Source organism: Polyodon spathula, chromosome 24 (genome assembly GCF_017654505.1).
Source record: "Polyodon spathula isolate WHYD16114869_AA chromosome 24, ASM1765450v1, whole genome shotgun sequence".
In the NCBI taxonomy this organism is placed as follows: domain Eukaryota; kingdom Metazoa; phylum Chordata; class Actinopteri; order Acipenseriformes; family Polyodontidae; genus Polyodon; species Polyodon spathula.
The window spans coordinates 22,338,082-22,351,318 of NC_054557.1; the positions used below are offsets into that span (position 1 = coordinate 22,338,082).

The window sequence follows — 13,237 nt, forward strand, 5'->3', positions numbered from 1 at the left end:
TTACACAGGAAGTGCTGCTGCGTTTGGGGTTTGTAAGGTCGGGAGGCTATTCTCAAAGAAGAGTCAGACTTCAAAGACAAATTGAATAAATTAAAAGGGCTACTTCAGGACCAAGGCTTTTATTTCATTTACAATTTCCTGGGATTCATCAGAGTTTATTGAAAAAAAAAGAAAAGAAAATTACAACATGTGAAAATACATTTTCCAGACCTCCAGGTAAACCTCAGAGGGGTGACACTTTCAGGGGGTGCTGGGGGCATGGCCGATTGAAATACAGGGGTGCTGTGCACATTCTGTGCAATGATAAATCCTGCTAGTTTCATGAATCTTATGATTATGATATGAATCTTGTGCCCTGTGCCTTTTTACATTGCTTGGGAACACAAACGATAATCTAGAAAAGGTCTTTGATTCAAGTGTGTACAGCAGAGCAGTACTTTTTAAAGAAGTTGAAAACTGCATCAATCTTTGTCTGTTTAACAGTGTCAGTTCGGAGTCAAAGCGATATTCATTGTATGCAACGACTACTGTAGATAAAATCCAGCCGGCTGTAAGCGTTTTATGGTAAGCATGTTGTAAACATTATAGCGTTATGGATCTACCGAATGTAAAGTCACAGCTTTTCTTGGTTTAAAGCTGAATTCTTGCACGCTTGAGTGGGACACATTTTGTGTGACCTTTATAACGACTCTCAATTCTAAACTTGGGGGTTCATAATACGCAGTGGCTTGCCGCTGGACTCTGCGCTCGGGTAAAAGAAGGGGTACAGCGCCTCCTCAAACTGCGCCTCGATGAAAGTGTGGAGGTGCCTCATATCCACAGCGCTGTAAAAAGACAGCTGCCCACCCTCGTAATCCAGGTAAATGCCCACCAGGGAACAGTCCTGGTGTCCGAAGGTCCAGTACCCATTCTCAGGGGTCAGAATCACCCACCCCTCTCTCCCTGCTGTCTCCATGGCGACGCCAATGTCCCAATCTGGGTGACCCCCAACATCCACCTCCCAGTAGTGTCTTCCGGAGGCGAAACGCTCACTGGCCAGCACACAGGCGCAGATATCGAATCGACTTTCCTGATTGGCCGGCTCGGGTGTCAGTAGTTGCTGGGGGGTGTAGCTGTAGCGGGCAGATGTGAGGTCATCTGAGAGGGTCAGGTGAGGGCTGGCAGAGGCGGGGTCAAGGGTCATGGTGCAGGGAGCTGTTAAAGTAGAAACGACATTCATGTTCAACTCGAAATCGATCAGATCATTGAAGTGGGGCTTCTTTAAAGTAGCTTTTAAAGATGTAACTGTAGTGCAGTAAAACCTGTCTCTCTACAAACAGTCATTCTGTAGAATTCAGCATCATGTTTGGGACCCCATAAAATCCCTACTGTAATGAATGGTATGATCCCCTCTACAATTACGAAGATTTGTAAATCTTGTCAGCCTGAAATCAATGGAAATCTGACTATGCAGTCCAGAGAAGTCATGAGATTTTCATTTCTAAGTTAATATTCAAGCATGTTGGGTAAATACACTCGTCTGTATGGTGTGGCACCGTAAAATCCATGTTTACTTCATGCAAAATGTATAATACTAGAGTTACAGGTATAACTGGGCATTACTTCTACAGCAGATTGTCATTTATATATATTATATTTTGGGTGCATTTTTAGATTGGACAGCAACTCTGTAAACCGTTGTATAATCTGGCAATATTTTCCAGTCCCAATGCCGAGTGAGACAGGCGTTACTGTAATGTTCAGCAAAGGAGATCAGGTTTTATTTTTATTATGCATTTTTATTAGCTTGTAAAAATCTTCATATAATAAGGATAGGTAGCTTGAAATGTCTTTTTCTTAATTCTTATTGTACTGTCCCCTTCCCTTTTATGATGTTTGCAATCACTTTGAGAGCTTCTTACTGCAATCACTGATCATTCTGAGCTCCTTACTGCAATCACTGATCATTCTGAGCTCCTTACTGCAATCACTGATCATTCTGAGAGCTTCTTACTGCAATCGCTGATCATTCTGAGAGCTCCTTACTGCAATCACTGATCATTCTGAGAGCTTCTTACTGCAATCACTGATCATTCTGAGAGCTCCTTACTGCAATCACTGATCATTCTGAGAGCTTCTTACTGCAGTCACTGATCATTCTGAGAGCTTCTTACTGCAATCACTGATCATTCTGAGAGCTTCTTACTGCAATCACTGATCATTCTGAGAGCTTCTTACTGCAATCACTGATCATTCTGAGAGCTTCTTACTGCAATCACTGATCATTCTGAGCTTCTTACTGCAATCACTGATCATTCTGAGCTTCTTACTGCAATCACTGATCATTCTGAGAGCTTCTTACTGCAATCACTGATCATTCTGAGAGCTTCTTACTGCAATCACTGATCATTCTGAGAGCTTCTTACTGCAATCACTGATCATTCTGAGAGCTTCTTACTGCAATCACTGATCATTCTGAGAGCTTCTTACTGCAATCACTGATCATTCTGAGAGCTTCTTACTGCAATCACTGATCATTCTGAGAGCTTCTTACTGCAATCACTGATCATTCTGAGAGCTTCTTACTGCAATCACTGATCATTCTGAGAGCTTCTTACTGCAATCACTGATCATTCTGAGAGCTTCTTACTGCAATCACTGATCATTCTGAGAGCTTCTTACTGCAATCACTGATCATTCTGAGCTTCTTACTGCAATCACTGATCATTCTGAGAGCTTCTTACTGCAATCACTGATCATTCTGAGAGCTTCTTACTGCAATCACTGATCATCCTGAGAGCTTCTTACTGCAATCACTGATCATTCTGAGAGCTTCTTACTGCAATCACTGATCATTCTGAGAGCTTCTTACTGCAATCACTGATCATTCTGAGAGCTTCTTACTGCAATAACTGATCATTCTGAGAGCTTCTTACTGCAATCACTGATCATTCTGAGAGCTTCTTACTGCAATCATTGATCATTCTGAGAGCTTCTTACTGCAATCACTGATCATTCTGAGCTTCTTACTGCAATCACTGATCATTCTGAGAGCTTCTTACTGCAATCACTGATCATTCTGAGCTTCTTACTGCAATCACTGATCATTCTGAGAGCTCCTTACTGCAATCACTGATCATTCTGAGCTTCTTACTGCAATCACTGATCATTCTGAGCTTCTTACTGCAATCACTGATCATTCTGAGAGCTCCTTACTGCAATCACTGATCATTCTGAGCTCCTTACTGCAATCACTGATCATTCTGAGAGCTTCTTACTGCAATAACTGATCATTCTGAGAGCTTCTTACTGCAATCACTGATCATTCTGAGAGCTCCTTACTGCAATCACTGATCATTCTGAGCTCCTTACTGCAATCACTGATCATTCTGAGCTTCTTACTGCAATCACTGATCATTCTGAGAGCTTCTTACTGCAATCACTGATCATTCTGAGAGCTTCTTACTGCAATAACTGATCATTCTGAGCTTCTTACTGCAATCACTGATCATTCTGAGAGCTTCTTACTGCAATCACTGATCATTCTGAGAGCTTCTTACTGCAATCACTGATCATTCTGAGAGCTTCTTACTGCAATCACTGATCATTCTGAGAGCTTCTTACTGCAATCACTGATCATTCTGAGAGCTTCTTACTGCAATCACTGATCATTCTGAGAGCTTCTTACTGCAATCACTGATCATTCTGAGAGCTTCTTACTGCAATCACTGATCATTCTGAGAGCTTCTTACTGCAATCACTGATCATTCTGAGAGCTTCTTACTGCAATCACTGATCATTCTGAGAGCTTCTTACTGCAATCACTGATCATTATGAGCTTCTTACTGCAATCACTGATCATTCTGAGAGCTTCTTACTGCAATAACTGATCATTCTGAGAGCTTCTTACTGCAATCACTGATCATTCTGAGAGCTTCTTACTGCAATCACTGATCATTCTGAGAGCTTCTTACTGCAATCACTGATCATTCTGAGCTTCTTACTGCAATCACTGATCATTCTGAGAGCTTCTTACTGCAATCATTGATCATTCTGAGAGCTTCTTACTGCAATCACTGATCATTCTGAGAGCTTCTTACTGCAATCACTGATCATTCTGAGAGCTTCTTACTGCAATCACTGATCATTCTGAGAGCTTCTTACTGCAATCACTGATCATTCTGAGAGCTTCTTACTGCAATCACTGATCATTCTGAGAGCTTCTTACTGCAATCACTGATCATTCTGAGAGCTTCTTACTGCAATCACTGATCATTCTGAGAGCTTCTTACTGCAATCACTGATCATTCTGAGAGCTTCTTACTGCAATCACTGATCATTCTGAGAGCTTCTTACTGCAATCACTGATCATTCTGAGAGCTTCTTACTGCAATCACTGATCATTCTGAGAGCTTCTTACTGCAATCACTGATCATTCTGAGAGCTTCTTACTGCAATCACTGATCATTCTGAGAGCTTCTTACTGCAATAACTGATCATTCTGAGCTTCTTACTGCAATCACTGATCATTCTGAGAGCTTCTTACTGCAATCATTGATCATTCTGAGAGCTTCTTACTGCAATCACTGATCATTCTGAGCTTCTTACTGATCATTCTGAGCTTCAATCATTCTGAGCTTCTTACTGCAATCACTGATCATTCTGAGAGCTTCTTACTGCAATCACTGATCATTCTGAGCTTCTTACTGCAATCACTGATCATTCTGAGAGCTTCTTACTGCAATCACTGATCATTCTGAGCTTCTTACTGCAATCACTGATCATTCTGAGAGCTTCTTACTGCAATCACTGATCATTATGAGCTTCTTACTGCAATCACTGATCATTCTGAGAGCTGCTTATTGCAATTGCTGATCACTCTGAGAGCTGCTTATTGCAATGATTATGCAGAGTAAATGGGCTGACACACTGTCACGTGATTTGAATGGAAAGAGGAAGGCTGTTCAGTGGCCGACCACGTAGGATTTCTCCCAGCAACTCAACACAATGCAAAGCCAGGTAAGGCAGATTCAAATTGATACAAACTCAATATTGGAGGAGAAACAGGACTCAGAAACATCATGGAATAGTAAAGGGAATGTAAAGAGCATTTTAAATGAGACTTGAAGCTCCCCTGTAATGATCGGTTAGCACACCTCCATGCGAATCTAGCCACGGTGTTGGGTTTGCCCGCTGGCTTGTTGGAAGCTGTTTTGTAAATGTACCCAGGAAGACTGCAGCTGTGCTGGGGGCGGAAGGTTTTACAGTTCTCTCGCGGTTAACCCTTTCCACTCCGCTGAGTCAGACTGAAACTGCACAGGATGTACAATACAGAAGAGCCACACAGGTGCACAGAGCTCAGCTACTGTAGCTAAGCTGCTCTCTGATTATATATATATAGACACGGCACTTTTTCAGACCTGTGCTTCTGAGAAGGTTTGCACCACTTTCACTACTATAAGCAGCTACAATGAACTTTTTCTTAATGTTTTGTTTGTACACAGGATAATAAGTTGCACTGGAACTGTGACTACTCTCATATGTGACTACTCTCATATGATTTATAATTGCTATCTATAGCTATGGCCAAAAGTTTAGCATTACCTTAGGATTGAGACATACTGTAAATTAAAAAAAAAACAACATAATTTTAGATCTTTATTTAATGTAATCAAAAAAGCTACAAAATGATTTTACAAAAGTCTACCAGAAGCCATAATAGAAGTACATTATTCCATGTTAGACTTCAGAATGGCACATTTTTCAATTTTCCGTAGGGTGATGCAAAACTTTTGGCCATTTTTATATATATTTTCCTGCCATAGATGTAATGTAGGCTAGGTCAGCCAAACTGTTTATATTATAGTAAGTACCAGCACCATCTAGTGCACAGCGAGTGTACTGACAGCAAATCAAACTGTCACAGGCCTTTTCTTCTACAAAAGACTTCATATATCTATACAAGGCAACAGTCAGCTAGAACTGAAGAAATATTTAAATCTGTGAAATCAACACAGATTTAAAAAATATAAACACAGTATTTGAGTGATGCAATGAGGACCTCTTCCAATGATTACAAACATCATAAACAGGTTAGGAGCAGTAAAAAAAAAAAGAGATTTGAAGCTGCTTGGTTATTAAGTTATTGCTGTGTGTGTGTGTGTGTGTGTGTGTGTGTGTGTGTGTGTGTGTGTGTGTGTGTGTGTGTGTATCTGGGCGGATGCTGTTTATCAGCTATTCAGCCTTGAAACCACAGCTCAGTTAAAAACAGGCAGATCTTAATCTGAGGCCTGCCTTGCGCCCAGAGTCTAGCGTGGGCGTGCAGGGGTTAACTCCGAGACACACTGGCAGCACGCTCTGAGGTTACAGAAACACACCTGCATTGCTGCAAGCAGCGCTTGATAATACAAATATTAACAAGCTAGAATTTCCACTTCTTTCCTCTTATTATCATGAGCATTTTTATCACTTCTCATCATTCTTTAAAGGAGTGCTAGTCATCTTTAAAACCCATTCTCTTACCTCTTATTAGCTTTATTAACATTACCACTGGCTCTTCCCTTTAAAATCAGTACTAACCATCTTTAAAATCCATTATTTTATCTCTTACCAGCATATTAACATCATCACTGGTCCCACTTTTAAATGAGTGCAAACTAAGGTGTCTTTAAAATGAATGAGAGGCCATTCAGCCCAGCAGAGCTTGTCCTATTTCTAGTAGCTGTTTGATCTCAAAACTTTGTTGTGTCTTAAAGGATGCCAGCAATTCTGCCTCAACAACATGACTAGGCAGCCCATTCCACACCCTCACCATTCAGTGTGAACTGTCTCCTTCTCTCTATACATGTAATATAAGGCAGCTTTCAGGCAAACTTGACCTATAGAAAAGCACAGCAAAGTGCAATAAAGCACAGTGAAAGCATGGTAAAGCATAGGAACGTGTAATAAAGCACAGTAGTGAAGCATAGGTAAGAATCGTAAAGAATAGCAAGGTACGGTAAAGCATATTGAGAAACACGGCAAACCAGGGTAAACTGTAGTGAAAGCCTTGGGAGCAGCATGGTAGAAAACTGCTTAAACACAATGGTAAACTCTGCTATGGGGCCTGGAGCCTCACTGGCTGCAGCACCTGGTTTGATGACGGCTCTCAGCCTCTTCCACAGCGTGTACTGCAGAGGACCCTGGTACAGCCCACGGTGCAGTTGCTCTGAGGCAACCTCGGGCTCCCGCACTCCCTGCTTCAGCCTGGGAGAGAGGAGGAGAGGCACAGCTTAGCATGAGCTAGTCCTGGTTCTGAAGAAACCCCGTATTGAGAGTTCATATTTTGATCTGTTAGTCTCAGAATGTGTACAGTAGTCACGGAGAGAAGGAGAGGTGGGAGAGGAGAGGGAGGGAAGAAACTGAACTCCATTCCTACCTTTCTGTCAGTTCCTTCAGATCCTGTAGGAAAAACAGACAAAGACAAGAAACTGAGTCAAACAGACAAGTGTTTCAGCTAGTGCCTTCATCAGTGTTACTGAAACTAGAAGAAACTGAGTCAAGCAGACAAGTGTTTCAGCTAGTGCCTTCAATAAACTTCCACAATAATAATAATAATAATAATAATAATAATAATAATAATAATAATAAATAAAAAAAACAGGAAGTCACTTTCCTTAATTAGCACTGGGGCGTTGCCCACTTCCTGCCCATCCTCCTCCCGCCCCTCCCTCGCCAGCCTGCCCTGCAGTGAGGTCACGTCCTGCTGCAGGCGGCTCACTTCCTGCCGAGCTGTGCTGAGCGCCTCCTCTCTCTGCTGCTCCAGCCTGCGCAGGTCAGCCTGCAGTTGGGAGCACAACGTCCTCTTCTCAGCCTCCAGGAACTGCAGGAGCTCATCCACCTGGGAGCAGATCCCTCTTTCAAGAGAGGCAGCGGAGTCCTGAGGAGCAAACACACCAGCACACACATGAACTGAGGGTTGTGCATGAGGGGTGTGTTGAGATTATCAACAGATATTAAACAAATCCAACAAGAAAAGCTGTCCTTCCCTCACGTTTACAACTGAGTACCAATCAATGGCAAAGCATTCACGTCAGCGTTGAATGTTTTAAAAGTGGATTGGAAAATCTGCTTCCAATCAGCTTTTAAAACATTCAATGCAGAAGTTAATGGAATGCCATTGATTGGTACTTGGTTGTAAAGGTGAGGAAAGGACAGCAGTTCTTCTTTTGAAATCAACCCGTGAAGGGATTTTTTAAATACCTGCTGATAAATACTTCTTAAAGGCAATTCCGAATATCAGTATCAGCACAGCCCTAGAGAGACCAACAAGGACTTTAAATAGATTATAAGCCACATTCCCATTGGGGACATATTAGTAGCATCTACGCTTAGAGTGTCAATGACAAAGCATTCGAAAAGTTAAAACCACAACAGGTTCTATAGAAACGGATTCAATATGTCAGTAATAGCTTTTCACTTTTTTTATTTAGATTGAATTACTTCTAATGTGTTTCTAAGTGTTCGGTGGCCATCTCTAATCAAGCTGAGTGTGTTTCTTTGGCGCTCTTTGTATGACAGACCCCCTGTCACAACAAAGAGTACGAGAGAATGAAATCCACGTTCAACTTCATTAGAGGGAGACCCCGCACACTTAGAACCATGCAATCTCCTACCTTTTATTAGCTTTAGTTAATACTAACTGATGGGTAACACAATCACTGGTACTCATGTGCTAACCATCTTTAAAATCCATTCTCTTACCTCTATTAGCTTTATAAACATTATTACTGGTCTTTTTGAAAGAGTACTAACCCATCTTTAAAATCCATCCTCTATTAGCTTTATCAGTTTTTTTGACCTTCCCTTCCTGTGATGTTTGCAGTAACTCTGAGTGGTTCTGTCTCTCGATCCTACCTTCAGGTCAGTCAGCTCTCTCTCCTGTTTCGAGTGCACACTCCTGATTTTTTCCTTCTGTTCTTCAAACTCAGTCAGTGCCGACTCAAACCTCTCCTGAAACACGAACACAGGATTCAAACTCAGCACTACTCAAACCTCTCCTGAAACACGAACACAGAATTCAAACTCAGCACTACTCAAACCTCTCCTGAAACACGAACACAGGATTCAAACTCAGCACTACTCAAACCTCTCCTGAAACACAAACACAGGATTCAAACTCAACGCTACTCAAACCTCTCCTGAAACACGAACACAGGATTCAAACTCAGCACTACTCAAACCTCTCCTGAAACACGAACACAGGATTCAAACTCAGCACTACTCAAACCTCTCCTGAAACACGAACACAGGATTCAAACTCAGCACTACTCAAACCTCTCCTGAAACACGAACACAGGATTCAAACTCAGCACTACTCAAACCTCTCCTGAAACACGAACACAGGATTCAAACTCAGCACTACTCAAACCTCTCCTGAAACACGAACGCAGGATTCAAACTCAACGCTACTCAAACCTCTCCTGAAACACGAACACAGGATTCAAACTCAGCACTACTCAAACCTCTCCTGAAACACGAACACAGGATTCAAACTCAGCACTACTCAAACCTCTCCTGAAACACGAACACAGGATTCAAACTCAGCACTACTCAAACCTCTCCTGAAACACGAACACAGGATTCAAACTCAGCACTACTCAAACCTCTCCTGAAACACGAACACAGGATTCAAACTCAGCACTACTCAAACCTCTCCTGAAACACGAACACAGGATTCAAACTCAGCACTACTCAAACCTCTCCTGAAACACGAACACAGGATTCAAACTCAGCACTACTCAAACCTCTCCTGAAACACGAACACAGGATTCAAACTCAGCACTACTCAAACCTCTCCTGAAACACGAACACAGGATTCAAACTCAACGCTACTCAAACCTCTCCTGAAACACGAACACAGGATTCAAACTCAGCGCTACTCAAACCTCTCCTGAGGTAAACTGTGGGGAAAAGCATGGCAAAAGTGCAAAAATGCTGTGGTGAATTTTAATAAGTGTTTTCCCATTTGTGGAATTTTGCTCAGATTAAAGGGAGTGGTTGTCAGAAAGCTACCGCCCCCTGGTGGACAAAGATCAGCCTGCCAAGCATCCTCATGAGCTCACCAAGCCTGGCCACTAGTGAATAAACCAGCCCTGCCAGTCTTGCCCCCCTCACCGAGCGCTCTCCCACAGCACTCACAAGAAGAGACCGGGTGAACTGTATATATTCACGGATTCGAATTGCTGCAACGAGACACTAATATCACGCCATGTGACAGTCCTGATGGGCTACTTGAATGATGCTTAATAAGAACAAATGCTTAATAATTTATTGATGGACTATTTTTTATCAAAAGACAAAAAAGAAATGAGTGTGTATTCATACCAAGTATAAAGCATAAGTTTTTCAAGAACCACTAGTATGAGCCGCTTTGAGCTCTTGGTCTTGTCAAGACACAAAAGACACATGACTCTATTAGGATCTAATACACAATGTAAAGCAAGTATCCCCATTCCTCAATCACTACAGCCCTACTTCCCACCATATAACCCAGACCCCTCACCTTGCTCTCTTGCAATGCTTCTTGTATGGGTGCCATGCTGTGGTCTTTATGATCTCTGGACACAGCGCACACCACGCAGATTGCCATCTGCTCGTCCTGGCAGTACACCTTCAGTCTCTCGCCATGCTTCGCACAGAACCCCGCTGGAGCGCCCCTCTCCGCTGCGCCACTGCCCTCTGGTGGAGAGGCAGAAGCTGTGCCCCAGGAGTCCACTCGGAGCTTGCGCACGCGCTCCACAATATTGCAGAGCAGCCGGTTGGTCCTGAGCTGGAGCTGGGGGAAGATCTCGCGGCACTGGGGGCAGGTGAAGGCCTGGCTCTGCCCGTCTGGGGCACTGCCCTCCTCCCCGCCCTGCAGCCAGTACTTACTGATGCAGCTGCGGCAGAAATTGTGCTCACACTCCAGCCTTACGGGGTCGCGGTACAGCTCCAGGCAGATGGGACAAGTTACCTCATGGGTCAGGCTCTCCGCCAGCTCCACCTCCGGAGACGATGACATCATTACGCTGAGGAAAGGCTGAAAATCTCGCAAACCTAGGAAGGCAGCGTCTACGGTCACTAGACTGCACTAGAATTACAACAGTTTGAGATCACTAGACTAAACTGTAGCAGACTTTCATTGTAACTGCAGTTCAAGATCACAAAACTAGACTGTATTGAATTACATTGTAACTGCAGTTTAAGATCACTAGACTAGCATGTACTAGAATTATATTGTAACTGCAGTTTGAGATCACTAGATTAGACTGTACTAGAATTGCATTGTAACTGTAGTTTGAGATCACAAGACTAGACTGTACTAGAATTACATTGTAACTGTAGTTTGAGATCACTAGACTAGACTGTTCTAGAATTGAATTGTAACTGCAGTTTGAAATCACTAGACTAGACTGTTCTAGAATTGAATTGTAACTGCAGTTTGAGATCACTAGACTAGACTGTTATAGAATTGAATTGTAACTGCAGTTTGAGATCACTAGACTAGACTGTACAGAACTGCTTTGTAACTGCAGTTTGAGATCACTACACTGGACTGTACTAGAATTAACAAAAGATTAATATCACTTAGAGCAACACCAATGTTTAGAATATATTTTTAAGATAAATTTAAAGATATGAATAAGGACCAATTACCTTAATTGCTGATTTCAATCTTTCTCTCTCTCTCTCTCTCTGTCTCTCTGTCTCTCTCAGTATGAGTCAGTTATTTTCCCTTTGTGTATTTCACAGCCACAGTGGTCCTCTAGATTTCTGGTTGTCTTTTATGTTTGTTTTTAAACAGAACAGGAAATGAAGGGGCGGTTGAATTTATGGCTGACTGTATCACAAGTCTATGTTTATGCATATTTATTAATATTTATGTTTGATATATTGTCATGTTGTTATTATTATTATTATTAGTAGTAGTAGTAGTAGTATTGCTATTCATGTAAATTAATTGTGTTGTTTTTTTGTTAAAAGTTGAGTTGATCTAAATAGACACCAGTGTGAATTGTTCCTGTTTTATTTCACTAGTTCATATTTATTTTATAATGTAAAAAAACAACACAGCTAACCTACGTGAATAACAATACTACTACTACTAATAACAATAATAATAATAATAATAATAATAATACAGCAGAACCTGTCATATCTGATCATGCAAGATCATCCCCTCTATTAACCAGTGGACCTCTAGCATGTGTTATTTACACAGGCTGCTACCGACTGAGCATTAAGGAGTGAATGTCCACAAATATATTATATTGCCCAAAACAGTCCTATTTTTATTAATGGAAATTAACACTGGGACTGCAGTCCCAAACAAAAGGTAACCAAAATATTAAACAATAATCATAGTGCAAGTGCAGGTCTCTGTGCTGATCAGGCTGTAGTGATGTGGCAGTGCAGGTCTCTGTGCTGAACAGACTGTATTGATGTGACAGTGCAGGTCTCTGTGCTGATCAGGCTGTAGTGATGTGACAGTGCAGGTATCTGTGCTGATCAGGCTGTAATGATGTGACAGTGCAGGTCTCTGTGCTGAACAGACTGTATTGATGTGACAGTGCAAGTCTCTGTGCTGATCAGGCTGTAGTGATGTGACAGTGCAGGTCTCTGTGCTGATCAGGCTGTAGTGATGTGACAGTGCAGGTCTCTGTGCTGAACAGGCTGTAGTGATGTGACAGTGCAGGTCTCTGTGCTGAACAGGCTGTAGTGATGTGACAGTGCAGGTCTCTGTGCTGATCAGGCTGTAGTGATGTGACAGTGCAGGTCTCTGTGCTGAACAGGCTGTAGTGATGTGACAGTGCAGGTCTCTGTGCTGATCAGGCTGTAGTGATGTGACAGTGCAGGTCTCTGTGCTGAACAGGCTGTAGTGATGTGACAGTGCAGGTCTCTGTGCTGATCAGGCTGTAGTGATGTGACAGTGCAGGTCTCTGTGCTGAACAGGCTGTAGTGATGTGACAGTGCAGGTCTCTGTGCTGATCAGGCTGTAGTGATGTGGCAGTGCAGGTCTCTGTGCTGATCAGGCTGTATTGATGTGACAGTGCAGGTCTCTGTGCTGATCAGGCTGTATTGATGTGACAGTGCAGGTCTCTGTGCTGAACAGGCTGTATTGATGTGACAGTGCAGGTCTCTGTGCTGATCAGGCTGTAGTGATGTGACAGTGCAGGTCTCTGTGCTGATCAGGCTGTATTGATGTGACAGTGCAGGTCTCTGTGCTGATCAGGCTGTA

At 42.4% G+C, this 13,237-nt stretch overlaps 1 protein-coding gene across 1 annotated transcript; it reads right to left on the bottom strand.

Moving 5' to 3' along the window:
- Positions 1–11,741, bottom strand: LOC121298615 (zinc-binding protein A33-like). The gene is made up of 7 exons (XM_041225739.1): positions 11,656–11,741; positions 10,523–11,055; positions 8,875–8,970; positions 7,630–7,897; positions 7,397–7,469; positions 7,109–7,224; positions 1–1,194 (listed from the first exon to the last, which is right to left on the bottom strand). Exons 2-7 carry the CDS (start codon positions 11,021–11,023, stop codon positions 698–700), a joined length of 1,551 nt encoding a protein of 516 aa, XP_041081673.1. The 5' UTR covers positions 11,024–11,055; positions 11,656–11,741; the 3' UTR covers positions 1–697.
- Between the last annotated feature and the right edge of the window lie 1,496 nt (positions 11,742–13,237).

Bases quoted from the DNA above. Each gene is read 5' to 3' on its own strand.
- LOC121298615 (XM_041225739.1), bottom strand. From the start codon at position 11,023: ATGATGTCATCGTCTCCGGAGGTGGAGCTGGCGGAGAGCCTGACCCAT. The intron at 8,971-10,522 runs GTGAGGGGTCTG...TTCGTGTTTCAG, and splicing joins AAGCATTGCAAGAGAGCAAG to GAGAGGTTTGAGTCGGCACT. The intron at 7,898-8,874 runs GTAGGATCGAGA...TTTGCTCCTCAG, and splicing joins GAGAGCTGACTGACCTGAAG to GACTCCGCTGCCTCTCTTGA.